General features: G+C 43.0%; 1 protein-coding gene across 2 annotated transcripts in view; it reads left to right on the top strand.

Annotated features, from left to right (window-relative positions):
- The window catches only part of GABRB1 (gamma-aminobutyric acid type A receptor subunit beta1), a 274858-nt gene that overhangs the window by 143094 nt on the left and 106988 nt on the right, over positions 1-24776 (top strand). For both annotated transcript variants that reach the window (XR_006290112.1, XM_037897844.2), the window contains exon 4: positions 20214-20434. Coding sequence is in view for 1 of the 2 variants with exons in the window: in XM_037897844.2 (XP_037753772.1) it covers positions 20214-20434 (221 nt within the window). In the remaining variant the exon portion in view is untranslated. The remainder of the gene's footprint in view (positions 1-20213; positions 20435-24776) is intronic.

Below are 24776 nucleotides of genomic sequence, written 5' to 3'. Positions count from 1 at the left end.
TTGGCCTGTAGGGGGCTGATAGTTCCTTGACCCACCTGGTGTCCAAGGTAAGTCACTCTGTTTAGGCCTATTTGACACTTCTTAGCCTTAACAGTTAGTCCTGCCTCCCTTATGCGCTCAAGGACTTTTTGTAGATGTTCCAGGTGGTCTGCCCAGGAATCCGAAAATATGGCCACATCGTCAAGGTAGGCGACTGCATATTCTCCTAATCCTGCTAGGAGACCATCTACAAGTCTTTGGAAGGTGGCGGGTGCATTTCGCAGCCCGAAAGGGAGTACATTAAATTCATACAGCCCGAGATGTGTGGTGAAGGCTGACCTTTCCTTGGCAGATTCATCTAGCGGTACCTGCCAGTACCCCTTGGTTAAGTCCAAGGTAGAGATGAACTGGGCCCGTCCCAGTTTCTCTAATAGTTCATCTGTGCGTGGCATTGGATAGTTGTCTGGGCGAGTTACAGCATTTAGCTTACGGTAGTCCACGCAAAAACGTATTTCCCCATCTGGTTTGGGAACTAGAACCACTGGAGATGCCCATGCACTTTCAGAGGGGCGGATTACACCCATCTGTAACATATCCCGGATCTCCCGTTCTATAGCAGTTTTAGCTTGAGGAGACACCCGGTAAGGTTGGACTCTAATTGGGCGAGCATTACCTGTGTCAATGGAGTGGTATGCCCGTTCAGTCAGTCCTGGGGTGGCTGAGAACGTTGGCGCGTAGCTAGTGCACAGCTCCTGGATCTGCTGTCGCTGCATACGCCCAAGGGTCATGGAGAGGTTCACCTCTTCCACACCACCAGCACATTTCCCTTCGTAGTAGACACCTTCAGGCCACTCAGCGTCGTCTCCTCCCTGGGCTGTAAACTGACAAACCTTTAATTCTCTGGAATAAAAGGGCTTTAGAGAATTAATATGGTACACCTTAGGCTTTCGGTTGGAGGTGGGGAATGCTATGAGATAATTAACAGCTCCCAGGCGCTCCTGGACCGTGAATGGCCCTTCCCACGATGCTTCCATTTTATGGGCCTGGAGCGCCTTTAAGACCATGACCTGGTCCCCTACTTTGAAGGAACGCTCTCTGGCATGTTTATCATACCAGGCTTTTTGCTCTTTTTGAGCATCCTGTAAGTTTTCTTTAGCAAGGGCTAAAGAGGTTCGGAGGGTGTTTTGTAGGTTGGTTACAAAGTCCAGAATGTTAGTTCCTGGAGAAGGTGTAAATCCCTCCCATTGCTGCTTCACCAACTGCAATGGCCCCTTAACCTCACGGCCATATACAAGTTCAAATGGGGAAAACCCTAAACTGGGGTGTGGTACAGCTCTGTAGGCAAAGAGCAACTGCTGCAACACTAGGTCCCAATCATTGGAGTGCTCATTTACGAATTTACGTATCATGGCCCCCAAAGTTCCATTAAACTTCTCCACCATGCCATTTGTTTGATGGTGGTAAGGAGTGGCAACCAAGTGATTTACCCCATGAGCTTCCCAAAGGTTTTTCATAGTTCCTGCCAGGAAATTAGTCCCTGCATCTGTGAGGATGTCGGAGGGCCAACCTACCCTGGCAAAAATGTCTGCTAGTGCCTGGCACACACTTTTAGCCCTGGTGTTGCTTAGAGCTACTGCTTCCGGCCATCGGGTGGCAAAATCCATGAAAGTCAGTATGTACTGCTTTCCTCTGGGTGTCTTTTTCGGAAAAGGACCCAGAATATCCACAGCTACTCGCTGAAATGGAACTTCAATGATGGGGAGTGGCTGGAGAGGGGCTTTGACCTGGTCTTGGGGCTTTCCCACTCTTTGGCACACCTCACAAGACTGGACATAGGTAGAAACATCCTTGCCCATTCCCTCCCAGTGGAATGACCCCCCCAAACGGTCTTTGGTCCTGTTCACCCCAGCATGGCCACTAGGGTGATCATGGGCTAAGCTCAAGAGCTTGGCCCGGTATTTAGTTGGAACTACCAACTGTCTCTGAGGATGCCAGTCTTCCTGGTGTCCACCAGAAAGAGTTTCCTTGTATAAAAGTCCTCTTTCTACAACAAACCTGGATCGATTAGAAGAGCTGAGAGGCGGTGGGTGGCTCCGTGCCGCCGTCCAAGCTCTCTGGAGGCTTTCATCTGCTTCCTGTTCGGTCTGGAACTGTTCCCTTGATGCTGGAGACATCAGTTCCTTATTGGATTGTGGACCTAGGCTTGGTCCCTCTGGAAGCGATATAGGGGATGGGGCTGTTTCTGTTGACTGTGAACCGCTCTCCGCTGGTGAACTATGTTGGGATTCAGGCTCCGGCTGAGCCTCTTGTGTCGGGGTATCGGCTGCTGTCGGTTCAGGGTCGGTGGGGCCCTCTGGTGTTGAGGTTGCAAGTACTGGATTCAGTGCTGGCAATGGGTCTGGTGTTGGTTGTTCGGCTGGTTCCGGTTCTGGGACTGGTTCCGTCTGGGTCTCTGGGACTGGATCCACTACTGCTGTTGCAGACATTGGTCTGGGGTCCGGATCCATCACCTCTGACCGGGTCCTGATAGAAGTTTCCGGAACAGAGCTAGGCCTCACGGCTTGGTTAGCCTGGCTGCGGGTGACCGTTCCCACCCTCTTGGCCTGCTTCACATGATTGGCCAAGTCTTCCCCCAACAGCATGGGGATGGGATAATCATCATAGACTGCAAAAGTCCACGTTCCGGACCAGCCCTTGTACTGGACAGGCAACTTGGCTGTAGGCAAATCGAAAGAGTTGGACTTGAAGGGTTGAATCGTCACTTGGATCTCTGGGTTGATTAAACTGGGGTCCACTAAGGAAGCATGGATAGCTGACACTTGTGCTCCGGTGTCCCTCCACGCGGTGACCTTCTTCCCGCCCACACTCACAGTTTCCCTCCGCTCCAAGGGTATCTGGGAGGTATCTGGGCCTGTGGACCTCTGGTGCGATTCCGGTGCAATGAACTGTAATCTGTTGGGGTTCTTGGGGCAGTTGGCCTTTACATGCCCCAGCTCGTTACATTTAAAACATCGTCCAGCTGACTGGTCACTGGGGCGAGGAGGGTTGCTGGAGAACGGGGTGGAGGGACGATAAGGGGTCTGGAGGGTTCTTTGGGAGGTAGGTGGGGCTTTGGGCGGCCCCCGGTAATAGGGTGTGGTCTGGGGTTGTCCCTTCTGGTCTCCGCTCCAACTGCGACCAGTTTTCTTCTTCTCTGCCACCTCCACCCATCTGGCTCCAATCTCTCCTGCCTCGATTACAGTTTTGGGCTTCCCATCTAGGATGTATCTTTCTATTTCCTCAGGAACACCCTCTAAGAATTGTTCCATTTGCATTAGGAAGGGCAAATTTACTGGAGATTCAACACTTGCTCCGGATATCCAGGCCTCCCAATGCTTCACAATGTGGTAGGCATGTCGGGTAAATGACACATCTGGTTTCCACCTTAGGGCTCTGAACCTCCGACGAGACTGCTCGGGTGTTATCCCCATTCTGACTCTCGCCTTGGATTTAAACAGTTCATACTTGTTCATGTGTTCTTTAGGCATTTCAGCTGCCACCTCAGCTAAGGGTCCACTGAGCTGCGGCCTCAGCTCTACCATGTATTGGTCAGTAGAGATGTTGTACCCAAGGCAGGCCCTTTCGAAGTTTTCTAGGAAGGCCTCAGTATCATCGCCTGCTTTGTAGGTGGGGAACTTTCTGGGATGGGAAGTGGTACTTGGAGAAGGATAGCTAGGGTTTGTTGGGATATTCTCCTGAGCCTTTATCTTCTCTATCTCCTCCACATACTTCCTCTCTTTTTCCTTCTCCTCCAGTTCTTTGTCCCTTGCTTCCATAGCTCTCCTGTGAGCAGCCGCTTGGTGTTGTTCTGCCTCTTTCGCTGCCTCTTTCGCTGCCTCCCTTTCTTGTTCCTTCTCCTCCTTCTTCAGCCGCATGAGTTCTATCTGTCTTTCATGTTCCCTTTGTCTTTCCTCAGCCTGAAATCTGGCTAATTCCAGCCGTAGTCGAGCCGCAGATTTTGTCATTCTAACCTCTCTGTTTTTAACTAACTTTACACCCGAGGTTTAGAAATAAACAAAAAAAAAACTTGGCTGTAAAATTTTGCTGTGCTGGAATAGAATACCTATTCTCTGATAGTGATTGTCAGCCTACAAAAAAAAAAAAAAAAAAAAGACAATTCCCTTGTCTCTGCTCTGGGCCCAAATCAAAGCAAAAACTTCCAGCTACTTTGAAACCTGTTTACCCAGCCCAAAGAAAAACCAAGTTTCCTTTTTAAACTTGTGCTCCTTGTAAAAAATCAAAATCCAAAAAAAAAACCCTTGCCACTTTTGTCTCCAGGCAAATGGGTAGAACACCCCCCCTTCTATTTACTTTTAGGGAAAAAAAAAAAAACTCTGGGTTGGAAGACTGTGAATTTCCCTGCAGGAGTTAAGTACCCTGCCTCCAGGCAAAGAAAACCTGCAATTCACAAAGATAATCCCCTTTTGTCTCTGCTTGGCCACAAAGCAGAGAAAAACAAGCTGCTTTCTGGACTTCCTTTCCAAAGGAAAAAAAATCTCTTTTTAAAATCTGTATTTCTAATTCAAAAAAATCTCAACTGGATCTCAAAATGATTTCAGGTTAATCCCACCACTCTGCCACCATGTCAAGGTTCCTCCCCCACTCTGAACTCTAGGGTACAGATGTGGGGACCTGCATGAAAAAAACCTCCTAAGCTTATCTTTACCAGCTTAGGTCAAAACTTCCCCAAGGTACAAAATATTCCACCCTTTGTCCTTGGATTGGCCGCTACCACCACCAAACAAATACTGGTTACTGGGGAAGAGCTGTTTGGACACGTCTTTCCCCCCAAAATACTTCCCAAAACCTTGCACCCCACTTCCTGGACAAGGTTTGGTAAAAAGCCTCACCAATTTGCCTAGGTGACTACAGACCCAGACCCTTGGATCTTAAGAACAATGAACAATCCTCCCAACACTTGCACCCCCCCTTTCCAGGGAAATGTTGGATAAAAAGCCTCACCAATTTGCATAGGTGACCACAGACCCAAACCCTTGGATCTGAGAACAATGAAAAAGCATTCAGTTTTCTTACAAGAAGACTTTTAATAGAAATAGAAGTAAATAGAAATAAAAAAAAATCCCCCCTGTAAAATCAGGATGGTAAATACTTTACAGGGTAATTAGATTCAAAACATAGAGAACCCCTCTAGGCAAAACCTTAAGTTACAAAAAAGATACACAGACAGAAATAGTTATTCTATTCAGCACAATTCTTTTCTCAGCCATTTAAAGAAATCATAATCTAACACGTACCTAGCTAGATTACTTACTAAAAGTTCTAAGGCTTCATTCCTGGTCTATCCCCGGCAAAGACAAAATATAGACAGACACACATACCCTTTGTTTCTCTCCCTCCTCCCAGCTTTTGAAATTATCTTGTCTCCTCATTGGTCATTTTGGTCAGGTGCCAGCGAGGTTACCTTTAGCTTCTTAACCCTTTACAGGTGAGAGGAGATTTCCTCTGGCCAGGAGGGATTTTACAGGGGTTTACCCTTCCCTTTATATTTATGACACCTCTGGAGGAACTTTGCTACAAACTGAAGCTCTGAACAAAGGACTGAATGACCCATCCAAGTTGTGGATGTACTCCAGAGATTTGCTTTGAACCTGCAGTTTATTTCATCACTGCTACAAGCCTGAACCAAGAACTTTGCCATTACTGTATGTAATTGATTCCATTTAACCAATTTTAGCTCTCATCTATATTTCTTTTTATGAATAAACCTTTAGATTTTAGATTCTAAAGGACTGGCAACATTGTGATTTGTGGGTAAGATCTGACTTGTATATTGACCTGGTCTGGGGCTTGGTTCTTTGGAATCAGGAGAACCATTTTTCTTTTACTGGGGTATTGGTTTTCAGAACCATTTGTCCCCATAAGGAGTGGTGCTGGTGGTGATACAAGGGAATTGGACTATCTGAGGGAATTGCTTGTTAGCCAGAAGTGGGGTAAAACCAAAGTCTTCTCTGTTTGGCTGGTTTGGCATGCCTTAATAATAAAGGAACTCCAGCTTTGGGCTGTAACTTTGGGCTGTAACAGTTGTGTCCCGCCAGAGGCAGCATTGTTACGTGGGCAAAACCACACATTTGACCATTACATTGATTGCTTCAGGAAATTGACTGTGAAATCCTTAACAAACATCACATCTATATAGTCCCTGAAAATGCAACCACTAGATAGTGATCAAAGCTGTAGACAAAGGGCATGCCATCATAGTTCTCAACTGTGATGACTATGTCAGCTAGGCCAACTGACATCTCCCCGATGCTATCTACTATAAAGAACTCAAAGAAGATACCACACCACAATTCACCCAAGAATTTAAGGATATCACCAAATCCTTCCCCAAACAACTCCAAGAGAAACTCTATAACCTCCTCCCCCATGAGCCCCCACCTGCACCCCAAGGACCGTGCACATGCTTCCCAAGATATACAAATAAGGGAACCCAGGCAGACACATCATATCTGGCCATGGAACTCTTATTGAAGGAATATGAGGATTTACAGAAATCATCTTCAAATCACTCCCCACAGCAATAGCCAGCTTCCTCTAAGACACAGCTGACTTCCTCCAGCAACTCTGCAACCTTAACAACCAGAACACCATCCTTGCCACCATGGATGTCAATTCCCTCTACACCAACATCCATCACAATGACTGCATCGCTGCCTACCTCAAATATCTACAATACAATGGACAACCCTCAGATATCCATCCCAAACACATCGTCAAACCATCCATTTAATCCTCACCCATAACAACTTTACATTCAATGACAAAACACTTTGTTCAAACCATAGGAAAAGCCATAGGTAATAAGATGGCTCCCCAGTATGCCAACCTCTTCATGGGACGCCTTGAGGAAGAATTTCTGGACAAATGCACCACAAAACTAATTATATACCTGAGATACATTGATGCTAGTTTCATCCTATAGATGGATGACCTAAACTCTTTCAAATTTCCACCACAGCTTCAACCACCAGCACCCATTCATCAAACTCTTTCTAGAACACTCCTGACCTAGCATCAAATTTCTGGAAACCATGATCAGCTTCAGCAATGGAACCATACAGACAACTGTATACAAGAAACCCACAGATCATCATACTTACCTCACAGATCCAGTAACCATCCCAAACACAAAACAATCTGTTATCCATAGCTAGGCACTCTGATACAACAGAGGAGAACATGTGGAATACACACCTTAACACACTTAAAACCACCTTCACCAAACAAGGAAACTCCACCAGAGAAGAAGATCGCATCATGGAATGGGCCACCCAAATACCCCAAGAGAACCTGCTTCAATACAGGGAAAACTCCAACCGCATATCCCTAATTGTCAGCTACTACCCCATACTGAAACCCACATGGAGTATCATTAAACAATTGTAATCAATACTTGATGGGGACCACATTCTGAAAGAAACCTTTCCTGAACCCCCACTTCTGGCCTTCAAACAACCCCCAAACTCTCCAAGCTCATCATCAGAAGCAAGCTCCCCACAGAACAGCACCAATCAACTCAAAGCAGCACCAGACCCTGCCATAACAACAAATGCAAAATTTGCAGACATATCTCCACTGCTATGATGATCAATACCCCCCCACAACACATCTTTCAAGATCCATGGATTCTATATATGCCTATCACAACATGTGGCATACCTCATCCAGTGCACTAAATGATCTAATAACTATGTGGCTGAAACCAGACAATCACTATGCTATCAAATGTAGGTGAAACCAGACAATCACTATGCTCTCGAATGAACTCCCACAGAAAAAAGAAAAAAGACAAAAACACCATATCACCTATGAGTGAACACTTTTCAGAAAGCCGTCACTCCATATCTGACCTCTCAGTTCTCATCCTCAAAGAAAACCGGCACAACACCCTCTTAGAGTCATAGAATCATAGAATATCAGGGTTGGAAGGGACCTCAGGAGGTCATCTAGTCCAACCCCCTGCTCAAAGCAGGACCAATCCCCAACTAAATCATCCCAGCCAGGGCTTTGTCAAGCCTGGGAGCTTCAAAAGACAAGCCTGGGAGCTTAAATTCATAACTTTGCTAGACACTAAAAAGCCTGGTCTTAATAAACACACTAAATGTATGGCTTATTACAACAATCTGTAACCCACAACCCCACCTTTTTTGTCCTATGACTGAAGCTAATGGGACATGTCACTTTGAATGATCTCTTAGAATGTGTGTTAACTACTTATGCTAAACAATCTGTTCCACTTTGTATTTAGCTGTAACACTGTGTATCTTTCCCAGACCTGAAGAAGAGCTCTGTGTAGCTCGAAAACTTGTGTCTTCACCAACAGAAGATGGTGCAATAAAAGATATTACCACACCCACCTTGTCTCTCTAATGTATATAATGTGCACTCATGATTTTTGTGCTATTAGAAGACCACACAATTTTTTGCTGAATCAAAACCGGTATTTGGAGCCAGGGCCAAATTCTAATATTGAAATGCTATCCAAAAAAAGTTTTTAAATGTTCACATGTGCACACAAGTATGTTGCTGTGCACATCTGGCTGTGGAAGGTTTCCACAACTTCATTCTCTGAACTCATAATCAATCAGTGTTCAGCCAATGGTTAGCTCTGTGCCTAGAGACAGATTTAGAAAAAGTTTGTTGGTTCAAGGCATTTTGTTCTAGCTGCCCAATAGAACAGGTTCTCTTATTCATTACATTTTCACAGACTATCTTTTAACCGGGACAATCATCGGCTCAAGTACATGAAGTTTGTGCTGAGGGACCACTCTAAAACTCTCGTCCAGACTCTCATCTTGAGACTCAATTACTGCAACATTTCTGTTCTCCGCCCTTGACAAACACAATCTTTGGGGAGCAGAGACATATTTCTGTTCTGTGTTTATACAATGCTTAGCACAATAGGGTCCCTGGTCCATGCCTAGGCAGGGCTCCACTAATTAGGTGCTTGGACCCTGGAGAAGATGCACATGTAAGGTGAGGTAGTGGCCTTGCGGGGGGAATATGGGATGGTGGGAGGGGGCAGTGGGGTGAGAAGAGGGGGTGGGAGGAATCTGGGACGTGCAGGGCTGTGGTGGTCAGAGAAAGAGGCGACTTTCCCCAGTTCCAAGTCTGCGGCTGCTGGGGAGAGACGGCCCTCCTTGTCAGCCTCAGCTCTGTGGCTGGGAATAGAATCCCCTCCTTCCCAGCCCCAGCTCAGGGGCTGCCGTGGTGTAGGACAGAAGGCACATCCATCTCACTAGAAAGGTAAGACTACTGATATTAAAATAGGAGTTGTGTGCTTTTATTTGTAGAACAAAAAAACATTAATTGTAATTAAGTCTTTTTTAATATAGCCCTTTTATCCAAAGTGTTTTACAATAGTTATCTAATGGTACAAACAACATTTGGAAAGATCATTAAGTGGTCTGCCGAGACCCTCAGCAATTTTCAAGTGGTCTGCAAAAAAAAAGGTTGAGAACCACTGACCTAGAGATTAGAATCCATACAAGAAGGGTTTCAAGCAGTTTGTCACATACATGTTAATACAGAGAAATGGATGCCATATCCTTGTTTTTCACTTGACCAATTTTTTTTTAAACCTAAGTGGGGCTTTCTTATCCTGTTTGTAATTGCTATCCCTGCCATATGCCACAAAATGCTGCAATCCTGTTTCACATTTTGGATATACAAAAAGTCTTCTCTGCTGTGTTCTACCACACATAGCATTCAAAACTAGTTAAAACTGTGGCTATTTTGCTCATCCCAGAAGCATGACATTTCATAAAACGATACCAAATGAATTTTAATCTGTGTTTGGTTTTATCTGCACTAAAAATAACTTTTCCTAATTTTCAAAAAACTGATTTGAGGGAAATTAGCAGATTGACTTAAATGGCATGAAACATATAAGAGAACCAGGATTATATCTGTGCCAGTGTTATCATTTTAATAGAACTGAAATCATCCAGAAAGTGCTCTATTTACCTATGTTCTTGATCGCTGATGTTTGTACAGGGACTGTTACTTTAGCAGAAATATATAAAATATATGTTTATTTCAATCTATTAACCAAGTGACCCCAGATTTTAAGAAACTGCTATTTATCTAAAAGTGAAAGTAATTTGCATTTTACTACAAGATTATTTTCAGTTTATCGTAGCATCAGGATTCTGGAATGACATTTACTAGTGCATTTTGCTCAAATGCCACCTGAGAACCAAGCCAATGAGAGATCTCTGTCATTTCCACTACTATCCCATTTATTTAAAGCAGGTTTGGTGTTCAAACCATTAAAAATATGGATTTCACTGAAAAATCATAAGCTGGCCAAGCTTTATTCAAAACTGGGGTCAGTGTCCTTCAAAAGTATTGTCATTCTCAGTGAACCTTTCTATGGATTTGGACTAAGGTTTGAGTCTGAAACAAATCTCCAAATCTGGTAATTTGGGTATTTATTGTGCACACTGCTCAGTGTGGTTTCTAACCACTCAGAAAGCACAGGAACTGTGATATTTGATTAGAGCAATGGCCCATCTATTCCAGCATGGAATAGAAAAGGCCATTGCTGAGAAGCTAAATAAATTCCTTGCATCATTCTTCAGTGCGGAGGATGTGAGGGAGAGTCTCAAACCTGAGCCATGTTTTTTAGGTGACAAATCTGAGGAACTGCCCCAGTTTAAGGTGTCAATAGAGGAAATTTTGGAACAAAACAATAAATTAAATAATAATAAGTCAACGGAACCAGATAGTATTCACCCAAGTGTTCTGAAGGAACTCAAATATGAAATTGCAAAATTGTGGTATGTAGCCTCTTGTTTAAATCAGCCTCTACCAGATGACTGGAGGATAGTTAACGTGACACCACATCCTGGCAATTACACAATGTTGTGAATCATTAGGAAAGGAATAGATAATAAGACAGAAAATATCATAATGCCACTATATAAATCCATGGTACAGCCACACCTTGCATACTGTGTGCTATTCTGGTCGCCTCATTTGAAAAAAGATACATTAGAAATGGAAAAAGTACAGAGAAGGGCAAAAGGGAAAAAAGATTAGGGGTATGGAACAGCTTCCATATGAGAAGAGATGAAAAAGACTGGAATGTTCTGTTTAGAAAAGAGATAACTAAGGGGTGAGGATATGATAGAGGTCTACAAAATCATGAATGGTGTAGAAGAGGTGAATAAGGAAGTGTTATTTACCCCTTCATGTAACACAAGTACCCAAGGTCACCTAATGAAATTAAGAGGCAGCAGATTTAAAATATACGGAAATACTTCTTCATACAACACCCAGTAAACCTGTGGAACTCATTGCCAGGGGATGTTGTGGAGGTCAAAAGTATAAGTGGGTTAAAAAACATTAGATACGTTCATGGAGAATAGGTCTATCAATGGCTATTAACCAAGATGGCTAAGCCTCTAACTGTCAGATGCTGGGACTGGACGACAGGGGATGGATCACTTGATAATTGCCTGTTCTGTTCATTTCGTCCGAAGCACCTGGCATTAGCCATTGCCAAAAGACAGGATACTGGGCCGAATGGATCATTGGTCTGACCTTGTGTGGCCATTTTTATGTTCTTATCCTGTCATCTACAGTGGCCAGGGCCTTATATTACAGAGGAAGGTGCAAAAATAGATCAGTCAGTAGGCTGTTATGGGATAACCTGCCACTAGGAAAAAGTTTCCTCCTAGCTCCTAATATTCATCGCTTGGTACAATGCGTTCTAGTCATATTATAGATGACAGGACACAGGTATATATACATAGCACAATTCTCTTCTCTGTAACCAGAGCCTATCAACACTGTAAGCCAAACATTAACACCACAAAAAAACCTAATCAACTCCCTGCCCCCACCCCAAAAACTGTAATTAAGTGACACAGCACCCATACTAGAATTCCTTGGACTTAAAGCTTTAATCCATCCAGGAAATTCTAGTTTGGGTGCTGTGTCACTTAATTACATTAAATATAGGTTCCAGTGGGCATTGCTACTTAGAGCTTGAGAGTCCAGATTCCTGACTGGTGAAGAGGAGATGTTCTGTACCATAAACGAGTTCTTCAAAGTCTCCATTTCCTAATCTGGAACCTGTCAGTAACATGGCCTGTTAATATGTCAATATTTGTCAATAGGTTGGTTGAATCATTTGTTGTCTTATCCAAATAGTGTAAAGTATTAAGAGCTACAGAATAACTCATTTGATACTATCCTCATTGGGAAGTCTGCTGACAGGGAAAATCTGGAGATTAACCTTTGTGAAATGATACAAAACAAAAGAACCTACTGGTCCAGACTGTTACAGAGAGTTTGCAGAAACCTGATTTACTAGAAGGAGAAAATGTCCCTGGCTCTCAAGCCACAAAATGTGAGTTATGTGTTTATCCTAAAAAGTTAAAATACTTGTCTGAGCCCATCTGGTTCAGTCTTTTCAACATCCATCCCTCTCTGCTTTTATTTATATTGACCCATTTTCTAGTGACAAGAACACATACCAGTCACTGTTACCTTTTCGTATCTTGATTAATTATACTTTATTAACAAATATGGATATACACTTTGTAATGGGTATTCAGTTCATTAATTAATGAGACATCAAATGGTTATGCTCAATTGCTTTTTATTAATCAAAGATTAGACATCTAGGATTAATCAGCACAAGCACAAAAAGGAAAAGTCTCTAGTCATCCTTCCTGGGAATCCAGGTTACAGCATTTCTTAGGTCCAACTTGGTAATCATTTCATAGGTTTTTACACCCTACGTGTTTACTTCATTCTATAATTTTCAGTGAGCTATACTCTTATCACCACCAATCACAATCAGATGTCACCCCTGAGGTCAATCATCTAGATAGTTACATATTCCATTATGTCCCAATACACTCCAAATTTTCAAAGTACAAAAGGTCACAACAGTTTTGGCCTATTCAACAGAGACAATACTAGGTTGCAAGTAACACTTTTCAATCTATCATTTAATTTTGCCTTTTGCAGTTGGTTACATTTGATGTATTATCCAATCATATGTTAATGTCATATTGAAGTTATGCACCTATCAAGTGAATCATGTTCCTTTACAGAATTCCATTATATATGCCCTTTCATGTGGTTTCCATTATAATTTCATTTGCCAGTCACAAGCACTGTTTTCTACTTTAAAAATAGGCTATGAAAGTGTGTCATGATCTTAGATAGAGACTGCTTATAGAGCAAAACTAGGTACACGAGTAATTCTGCATTGTCTCTCTTTTAGCAATGCTGCAACACTTTTTTGGGAACTTTGGCCAATAAACTAACAATCAAATATACCTTTTTGGTTCACATGAGGGATGGTGGGAGCTCTAGGCCCAGAGGGAAACAGTACCCATTAACTATCATCATTCACAGGTGCCAATACAGAAATGTTTTTGAGACAGGGACCCTTCCTGTGTGCATGGACTGTACCTAGCACATTGTGGAGTCTACCAGAATACATAAAAATAGGAATTGGAATGCCACAATTTCACAGCAATCTGACAGGATCTTGCAATTATTATGAAATTCAACATCATTTTAGCCTGATAAATAAATAGTTCTACATTCTGCAAGAGAAATAGTTCAAGACATGAAAGATCAATGCTGCAGAAATTCATTGAATTAATTAATGTTATAACTTTCATAGGTTTTTATTTTAATTTTTGAATTTATCATACAAGAAATATCATGGAGAGGCATAAATAGAAATATTGTTCCAAAAGTATGGTTCTCAACCTTTTCAGAACCGTGATCCAACGTTAAAATGGAAAGAAATTTCAGGATTCCCCTCCCATCTACACATAAAGATAGGGAGGAAGGGCATGACTAGAGCTCAGCAAAATTTGTTGGATTAATAGTTTATTCACTGAAAAATGCAGATTCAGGCCAACCAACATGAATGTTCTAAAGAGCTCCAGCCCTGTCACAGGGTTTGCTGCTCACCATTTGGCAGCACCCCCTTGCGGCTCATCTAGGAAATTAGCTCGCCACTGTCCACATCCCATCTGGCAGTCGCTCGCCCCTTTTTCCCAGTCACTCACTCCGCGGCTGCCCTCCTGCTAGTCCAGAGCTGTAGTGCCTCTCCTTTGTGGCTTAGCCCTTCGGCCAAGTCATCATTGTCCTCTCCTTCTGGGACATTATTAGAGTCTCCTTCCTCAAAATCTCAGGCAGTCTCCATCTCCACTGTACTGACTGCACTACTCCCACATTAGTGTGTAGGGGAACTCGAGCCCATCCTCTTCACTGGGTTCCAGTCCAGGGACCCTTGAACCAGCAGTTGAGATCTATCCCTCTCAGACCTTACTGCCCAGGTGAGCTTTGTTCTCAGTCAGTCTCATGGCCCTTGAGCTGCCCAGCCAGTGCAGCCTAAGGTTAATTGGCCTCTCATGCCCCTTTAGCTCCATCCATGCTGGTCTGGGGTGAACATCCCACCACAAACCCCCCCAAAAATTTGGGCTAGATTCAAAGAGACTTAAGCACCATTCATAAAACCACTGGCCAGTGGAGGAGGAAGTAGTGTCCCCCATGGTAAGGTTCTCAGATGGGATGTGGGAAACCCAAGTTCAAGTCCTCCTCTAAATAAGAGAGAGCGAGAATTTGAACACAGATCTCTCACACCCCAGGTGAGCACTGTAACCATGGGGCTATAGAGTATTAGAAGGGGAAATGCCTCCTCCAGTGGTGGTTTTGTGAATGACATTTCCAAATTTCCTTTGCTTTTATTAAAAGTCATTTAAAATGCCCAAAATCTAAACAAAACATTATGTTAAACCAACAGTTTTTTTCAGATTTTTTTGGCCAAGAAACCCGAAAAAATAATGTTTCAGTTCAATCTAAATGAAGGATATTTTTGATGTTTTGGTTTGGCCAGTGAACCAAAAAATTGATTATTCACACAGCTCTGTGATTGCAGAGCCATTATCTTTGAAAACTCATGGCGATCGGGGGAAGTCCCGGATGACTGGAAAAAGGCTAATGTAGTGCCCATCTTTAAAAAAGGGAAGAAGGAGGATCCTGGGAACTACAGGCCAGTCAGCCTCATCTCAGTCCCTGGAAAAATCATGGAGCAGGTCCTCAAGGAATCAATTCTGAAGCACTTAGAGGAGAGGAAAGTGATCAGGAATAGTGAGCATGGATTCACCAAGGGCAAGTCATGCCTGACTAATCTAATTGCCTTCTATGACGAGATTAACTGGCTCTGTGGATGAGGGAAAAGCAGTGGTCGTGTTGTTCCTTGACTTTAGCAAAGCTTTTGACACGGTCTCCCACAGTATTCTTGCCAGTAAGTTAAAAAATTATGGGCTGGATGAATGGACTATAAAGTGGATAGAAAGCTGGCTAGACTGTCAGGTTCAACGGGTAGTAATCAATGGCTCCATGTCTAGTTGGCAGCCGGTATCAAGTGGAGTGCCCCAAGGGTCGTCCTTGGGCCGGTTTTGTTCAATATCTTCATAAATGATCTGGAGGATGGTGTGGATTGCACCCTCAGAAAGTTTGCTGATGACACTAAACTGGGAGGAGAGGTAGATACGCTGGAGGGTAGGGATAGGATACAGTGGGACCTAGACAAATTAGAGGATTGCACCAAAAGAAATCTGCTGAGGTTCAACCAGGACAAGTGCAGAGTCCTGCACTTAGGACGGAAGAATCCCATGCACCACTACAGACTAGGGACCGAATGGCTCGGCAGCAGTTCTGCAGAAAAGGACCTACGGGTTACAGTGGACGAGAAGCTGGATATGAGTCAACAGTGTGCCCTTGTTGCCAAGAAGGCCAATGGCATTTTGGGATGTATAAGTAGGGGCATTGCCAGCAGATCAAGGGACGTGATCGTTCCCCTCTATTCGACATTGGTGAGGCCTCATCTGGAGTACTGTGTCCAGTTTTGGGCCCCACACTACAAGAAGGATGTGGAAAAATTGGAAAACGTCCAGCGGAGGGCAACAAAAATGATTAGGGGACTGGAACACATGACTTATGAGGAGAGGCTGAGGGAACTGGGATTGTTTAGTCTGCGGAAGAGAAGAATGAGGGGGGATTTGATAGCTGCTTTCAACTAACTGAAAGGGGGTTCCAAAGAGGATGGATCTAGACTGTTCTCAGTGGTAGCGGATGACAGAACAAGGAGTAATGGTCTCAAGTTGCAGTGGGGGAGGTTTAGGTTGGATATTAGGAAAAACTTTTTCACTAGGAGGGTGGTGAAACACTGGAATGTGCTACCTATGGAGGTGGTGGAATCTCCTTCCTTAGAAGTTTTTAAGGTCAGGCTTGACAAAGCCCTGGCTGGGATGATTTAGTTGGGGACTGGTCCTGCTTTGAGCAGGGGGTTGGACTAGATGACCTCCTGAGGTCCCTTCCAACCCTGATATTCTATGATTCTATGATTCTAGTCAAAATACCCACTCCAGAACTCTTTGTGTTGTGACTCCCCCCAGACTGAGAACTCACAAGCAAAACATATCCCATATCCTAAAGGAGATATTGATCAATTACCAACAACTGGATATCAGAAAAAGAAAATCCTGGAAGATTGATAAATCCAGTAAGTGCCTGCTCCATATGGAACAAAGCATCCTGTTAAGATCAGCATTCTTGGTTTTAATTACCTTTATATATTGATTGTTACAGCGTGTAATAAGAGAGTCAGCGGGAGTTCAGTGTAGCCTTCTAGTTATTTCTATTCCTACTGAGGCATGGATAACATGTAGGCATTTAAGAAATGGATGTTTCTATCTTCATCAAGTAAATGATCATTGAAATACTGAGCCCTGAACCACTAATTAGAATTTGTTGACCAGTGGCAGACTAAGTCACAGTTTTATTATCTCAAATGCAATTTAATTAAGCTTTAACATGCATACAAGTTAGAATTAATACTATTCATGCTGCTATGAAGCACAGTGTATGCTTGACATCTATATCTTGGGAACCAATGGCCTTATTAAACAAAATAAATCTGGGAGTTTTAGCTTCTCATGCATAAGTGCAGACAGAATCATTCATCTTGCATTCTCAGAAAGGTTGGTATCTTAAGTCTTGTAATACTGCCAGAATACTGCACAATTCTGAGCAAACAACAATCAGAATGCTACCTAGACTTAAAGGAAAGGTGCCATTCAGTTTGCAGCATCTCTAAGGGCCTTATCCAAAGCCCACTGAAGTCAGCAGGAATCTTTCCATTGATCTCAGGGGATTTTGGATTAAGCTCTGAGAGAGCATTCGGAAATATAGATCAACGCATTTAGCTTCAGTACATCTGTGGTAGCTCATTCAGTATGATTGGGACTAAGGTTTACAGTCTATATTTTTTTTCTGATCTGAAAAAAATTCACTTTGTGCAGTCTTATATTTAGAACTTGATGATGCTCTTGCTCAGGCTAATGACATTTCACTACATATTACATTTTACTTCAAGTGGCATTATTGAGCCTACCAGCAAGATAAAACAAAGATGTTTATCTCAAGAAAATAATCAATTAACACTATTAAATAGATGGCATTAGACATTCTTCATCCTTCTTCTGCCACTTCCAGCAAGAAAAAGGATAGGCTGGAAAAATTAAAAACCCTAGATCTTGAAATTCTAAGTATTTCTCTGCCCCCACCCCGCCCCAGTTGGACTTTTCTCCTCCTCAACAGTTCTCTTTGTCATTTTTCACTCTGTTCGTTTTCTGCTCTGTTTTTCCACACCTTTTTATACCTTAATTTTTTTTCTCTGTGCTCTCTCGTGTGATCATAGTCGTTCCTAAAGAAATATGAACCCAACATCAGAGTTCAAGTTGAACTTTTGAATGCACAACGTTGGATTGGGTGGGAAACAAGGAAAAACAAGTTTGCCCAGTCTAGGCTATTTTTTTAAAAGGACAACTTTAATTTATTTTTCTAAATTGAATTTTTTTTTTAAATCTAGTTTTAAATCTAGTTAAAAAAACTGACTATGCTTAAAAATCAGCAGGTTCAGAGGTGGGGGAAATCAGATGGTCTTCAGAAGCCTTTTGAAACAATTTTCTTTCCACATCAAGCTGAGGTCTCCCGGGGCCACAATATGGTAGTAAATAGAAGATATGAATTCCCTTCATGCTGATGCTTTGGCCTGGTGTCCACAAGAAAAATCCATAGTTAAGCCAACCTAAATCCCTGTGTAGACAGTGCTAGGTCAATAGAAGAATTCTTCCACCAACCTAGCTACTGCCCCTCGGGGAGGTGGATTACCTACACCAGGGGCAGGCAAACTTTTTGGCCTGAGGGCCACACCTGGGAATAGAAATTATATGACGGGCCATGAATGCTCACAAAATTGGGGTTGGGGTGCAGGAGAGGGTAAGGGCTCTAGTTGGGGATGCGGGCTCCGGGGTGGGGCCAAAAATGAGGAGTTCAGGGTGCGGGAGGGGACTCTGGGCTGGGGTGGGGGAGCGGGGTGCGGGAGGCGGGGTTAGGGCTCTGGGCTGGGGCTGGGGCTGAGAAGTTTGGAGTGTAGGAGGGTGCTCCGGGCCTGGATCGAGTGGTTTGGAGGATGGGAGGGGGATCAGGGCTGGGGCAGGGGATTGGGGCATGGGGTTAGGCTCTGGCTGGTGCTTACCTCAAGCACCTCCCAGAAGCAGTGTCATGTCCGCTCTCTGGCTCCTATGCGGAGGTGTGGCCAGGCGGCTCTTCACGCTGTCCCGTTCACAGGCACCACCCCTGCAGCTCCCACTGGAGTGCCAGAGGGGGCCATTGGAACGCGTAGGAGCTGGAGGGGGGCCATGCTGCTGTTTCCAGGAGCCACGTGGAGTGGCCCCCGACCCTTCCCCCGGCTGGAGCCCCAGAGTGGGGCCATGCCGCGGCTTCCAGGAGCTGTGTGGAGTGGCCCCCAACCCTGCTCCCCGGTTGGAGTGGGGAAAGCCCCAGACCCCACTCCCCAGTGGGAGCCCGACGACTGGCTTAAAACGACTGGCGAGCCGAATCTGGCCGACGGGCCATAGTTTGCCCATCCCTGATCTACAACAATAGGAGAATCCCTCCCATCACCATAGGTAGCATCTACACTGAAGCACTACATGTGTGTCTTTGTAGTGTTTTAAGAGTAGTTTTCAGGCCCAGAAAAGTCTCAGGACCAAAGTGAATCCATGACTATAAATGGTGAATTGGGATTGGTGGCCTTAATAAACATTGTGGGAAAAGTACCTGATCTTGTGCTTTGAGATAAAATATTTACTATCTGCTAAAGGGTGTAGGGACAGCATGCCCTCTTGGATTGTTTTAGAATGGAATGTGGAAGGTGAGAGAACACATCAACAAGAGCTCTGCAAGTGCCGGGCTTGGCTATTGGCTGAGATCAGGCAAAAGCAGCTCTCTTCAGGTTGAGGATAAACTTCAAGAAACATGTAACACATGATTTATGGACTGGAGTCCCTTAATGTTACTCCCTAATGCATGAGTGCCAAGTATTCTATTTCAGTGGCTTTCAACCTTTCCAAACTACTGCACCCCTTTCAGGAGTCTGATTTGTCTTGCGTACCCCCAAGTTACACCTCACTACAAAACTACTTGCTTACAAAATCAGACACAAAACTACAAAAGTGTCTCAGCACACTATTAATGAAAAAATTGCATACTTTCTTATTTTTACCACGTAATTATAAAATAAATCATTTGGAATATAAATATTGTACTTACATTTCAGTGTATAGTATATAGAGAAATATAAACAAGTCATTGTCTGTATGAAATTTGAGTTTGTACTGACTTCACTAGTGCTTTTTATGTAGCCTGTTGTAAAACTAGACAAATATCTAGAGGAGTTGATGGACCCCCTGGAAGACCTCTGCCTACCGCCATGTACCTCTGGTTGAGAACCACTGCTCTATTTGATGTGGGAGGAGACACTGAGGCCTATTGCAGTTTCCAACAACCGCAAGGATATTTCGCAAGGTTCACCAGCTGTAATCAGAAGGAAGCTCAACATTAACATATACAGTTCAAGAGTCACAGATGTGGTTACTGAATAGAGATCTACGTTTGCTACAAAGTTTCAGTGATCCTTAAACTTTCAAGTGTGCTATTAATATTAATATAAATGTATTCAATAATTAAGTATTGAACTTAAATTATCAAAACTAAAATTATAGATAGATAAACTATTGTGCAAAATAAACAACTACTAAAATACCTTTTTTCTTTTTTGCTTCCAGGACTACACACTCACAATGTATTTCCAGCAGTCCTGGAGGGACAAAAGGCTGTCTTACTCTGGAATACCTCTGAACCTAACTTTGGACAACAGAGTAGCTGACCAGCTCTGGGTGCCGGACACATACTTCCAAAATGACAAGAAGTCATATGTTCATGGGGTTACAGTGAAAAATCGAATGATTCGACTACATCCTGATGGAACTGTCCTTTATGGCCTACGGTATGTCGTATTTTACCTTACATTTCATGTTTTTTTGGAATAATTATACACAACGCTGTAGTAGCCATACAGCATGACTTATCACCAACATATTTTCCTTTATTTTGGCTTATTCTGAAAGCTTTACTCAAGTTCACTGGGGCTATAGGTTGAAGTAACTAAAATATCCATCTACAGCATAGGAACCATACTTAACCTCCATATTTTCCACAACACAACAACACTACCATTTATGTATTTCACTATGACTGATGTGAAAGCCTAATGCCGCCACATCTTTTGGCTCTTCCGAGCATGTTGGTGCTGCGAAGGAGTCTGGCATTACTGTGTTACTCAAGCAATAAAGAAGTATTGACTGGAATGAGTTTTAGAGCTGAGTATTGCTTAGTAAGGATGCAATGATCTAAAACCAAGAGGTAGATGAAAAAGTGCAAAAATTAGCTAATCCAAATACGCACTATTCCGTGCTCTCCAGTGATGGAATTTTTCGTGTGTGTTTGGCTTTATCATTTAACACGGCTGGTTCAGATTTCCTGACCCATTTGTCCATCCACACAAGAATATGCTCTTAGTGTACTACAAGCATGCATATCAACTGGAGTCATCAGTATCTTGCAAGCACTGGGAGAAGAGGTAGGTAATGGACATTTTGCCTTCACCAAGTCAAAAGAACTGGGTTTGGGAGATGTGGATAAGATCCACTCAAAAAATCAGTAAGTAAAGGGGGATGCGAGTTGTTAAAGCATACAAGGATAGTTCATCCTGTGGACATGTCACAGGACATTTTAAATTATTTGTAAATATTTTCTTGGAAACCTGGATGTATTCAGGCATGAATTATTTACCATACAGCTTTTATTTTAACTTGTAACTAGCAAGGTCCATAAGTGCTTTTATTAACGTACTGCTCTATATCTAATTACATCTTCTATGCTAGTAGGCAGATTGGACCAGATTCTGGCCCCTTTTTTGCCCCACATGCTCTGTTCCATCAGTATAAAGATGCCACAGCTGGCTAGATGAGGATTCTCCTGGTGTAAAGTGGCATTGGGCTCACATACATGCCCTGACATTGGGGCAGGGCCGGAGAAAGGAGTTGTGCCTATTGTGCTCGGTGCTATAGGGTTTCTGGGCTGCATAGGCAGCCTTGGGGAAGCCCCGGGGGCTGCTCTAAATTATGCCAGCAACTGTTTCAGTGCCCACAGCTCCCATATGGCACAGAAGTGGCATTAAGCCACTTCTGTCCTGTTCTTCCTAGGCTACCCCGATTGTGTTGAACCTCTGAGAAGATGTAGCTTAGAATCTACCCCACTGAGAACAGAGATATGTTTGCTGCAGGAGATAATGGACACACTGCAGGTGGAGGGCAACAGAGCAGATATGCAGTTACATTTTGTGAAAAGTATTTACCCTGAGTGAAAGGGTGTTTTTGTCTTATTTTTCTGTGAGAGTTCATTCAAGAGTGTAGTGATTGGCTGGTTTCATCCATTATAGTTACTGGGGCATTTAGTGCACTGGATGAGGTACACTACATGTTATTATAGGCATGAGTAGGACCCAGGGATTTTGAAAAGCGTGTTGTGGGGGGTTTTGAACACCACAGCAGTGGAGATACATCTGCGGTTATTGCATTGATTGGTAGGGCAGAGTGTGGTGCAGGTGTGTCCTGGTCTGTGGGGAGCTTGCTTCTAACGATGAGTGATGATGCTGGGGGTTTGTTTAAACAGAACAGAAATATCTCTACGGCTACGATGATCAACACCTCCCACAATACACCTTTCACGATCCATAGGTCCTACACACGCCTACTACAACACATGACGGACCTCATCCATTAAATGCCCTAATATCAGGTATGTGGGTAAAATGAGAATCACCATTCTATCCAATGGATTCACAGTAAAGTGATAAAAGACAAGAACACCATATCAACTGTGGGCAAACACTTTTTATAAAATCATCACTTCATATCTGACCTCTTAGTCCTCATCCACAAAGGAAACCTGTACAATACCTCCAAAAGACAAGCCTGAGTGCTTTAATTCATAGCTCTGCTTGTCACCAACAATCATGGACTTTATAAAGACACTAGATTTATGGCTCATTACAACAATCCATAACCCACTAACTCTCCTTTGACCTGTGTCCACTTCATCTTGAATGGTCTCTTGCAACTTGTGTTAATTCCTTATATGTTCCACCCTTGTATTTAACTGTGACATTTTGTACCTGTCCAAAACCTGAAGAAGAGTTGTGTAAGCTAAAAAGCTTGTCTTTTTCACCAACGTAAGTTGGTCCAATAAATTATATTTCCTCAACACCTTGTCTCTAAATATTCTGGGACCAATATAGCCTACAACAACATTGCAGGCAACAGATCAATGAGTGTATGTACAAAAAACTGTACTTAGAAATGTAGTGTGCGCGCATGTAGAAACAGTAACACACTGATGTCCTTTTACAGAGATAAAAATGCTAATGTCTTACAGTCTCTTGGAAATAATTGGAAAAAGTATTACAAATACAGGGAGACTACAAATTCACTTCCCTTGGATTATTTATCTTCCTGTCCCCAACACTGAACATAATAAAACAAATGCTGGACATAAAGTATCATACATCATCTGTTCAGAGAAAAAAGCTGTTTTGATTGTTCTTTTATTTTTCTTCTCACTAAAGTGTCTATATAAAAGCATCAGGCCTTGTTTATGCAAATAAGCTGCATAAACTGTTTTATCAGGTGGAAGATGCAGCCTCCTTTTGAGCCTGAGAGCCTGGATCTTTCATCTGTGAGGTCCTGAAGGAGGTCTTCCTCTCACTGAAACACTCCTTTGGCACGGAGCCACAAAGAGGCTTCAGCTGGAGCTACAGAGCTGACAGAAAACATCCCGCTGTTGACAATGTAAAAGCCAGGGAGCGCTACTGAAACCGTAAGAATGTTCCAAGTGAAAGGCACCACGTAATCATTTTATTCTGAAGATGATTGGCAGGGGAAGCTTCCCAGTGTGTTGGGTGGGGCAGGGAAAGGGGAGACACATGAATCTTGAACATCAAAAAGACTGAAACTTAGAAGTGGAGAAATACGGGAAGAACAGTCACAAAAAAACCACTTCTATATTAAAAAAAGTTTTCAAACACTGATTTTCAGGAGCTTTCTTTAAACTCACTAGAGGCCAGATTATTGGCTGCTGTAAAGGGACTTTCATGACACTCCAATTTACACTGTCCAAGGATCTGGCAATCATCATAAACAATGGAGGGCCAGATTTACTGAGGTATTTATGTGCCTAAAGATGAACATAGGGCCAATCCTGGGTCCAGTACTATTCAATATTTTCATTAATGACTTGGATAATGGAGTGGAGAGTGTGCTTATAAAATTGACAGAGGATTCCAACCTGGGAGGGGCTGTAAACACTTTTCAGGGGGAGGGATTAGAATTCAAAATAAACTTGGCAAATTAGAGAATTGGTCTGAAATCAACATGATGAAATTCAATAAAGACAAGTGTAAAGTACTTCATTTAGGAAGGAAAAATTCTAATGCACAACTACAAAATTGGAAATAACTGGCTGGGAGCTAGTACTGCAGAAAAGGATCTGAGAGCTGTCCCACTCTACTCAGCAATGGTGAGGCCTCAGCTGGAGTACTATGTCGAATTCTGGGTACCACGCTTTAGGAAAGATGTGCACAAACTGGAGACAGTCCAGAGGAGAGCAATAGAAAATGATAAAAGGTTTAGAAAACCTGACCTATAAGCAAAGGCTAGAAAACCTGACCATATCTAGTCTTGAGACAAGAAGTTTGAGGGGAAACCTGATAACAGTCTTCAAACAAGTTAAGGGCGGTCATAAAGAGGATGATGATCAATTGTTCTCCACGTCCACTGAAGGTAGGACAAGAAGTAATGGATTTAATTTGTAGCAAGGGAGATTTAGGTTAGATATTAGGAAAAAGCTTTCTAAGGGTAGTTAAGCTCTGGAATAGGCTTCCAGAGGAGGTTGTGGAATCCCCATCACTGGAGGTTTTTGAGAACACGTCGGACAAATGGCTGTCAGGGATGGTCTAGGTTTACTAGATCCTGCCTCAGTGCAGGGGACTAGACTTGACTTCTCAAGGTCTCTTCCAGCCCTACATTTCTGTGATTCAACAATACCTGCCTACCTACATTTTTACCCACTCTGGCCCTCAGTGGTTAAAGTTCACCAGGAGCATTCTTTCTGAAAGCAGAAGTCCCTTCCAATGCAACTAAAAATGAAACAAAACAATTCAGACAGTTTTACCCATTTTTCAAAGTATTTTTCTTAAGCAAGTGGATGATCTCATTCCAGTTCCTAACTTC

This window comes from Chelonia mydas, chromosome 4 (genome assembly GCF_015237465.2).
Source record: "Chelonia mydas isolate rCheMyd1 chromosome 4, rCheMyd1.pri.v2, whole genome shotgun sequence".
NCBI classification, from domain to species: domain Eukaryota; kingdom Metazoa; phylum Chordata; order Testudines; family Cheloniidae; genus Chelonia; species Chelonia mydas.
This window is presented reverse-complemented; position numbering and strand designations above follow the sequence as displayed.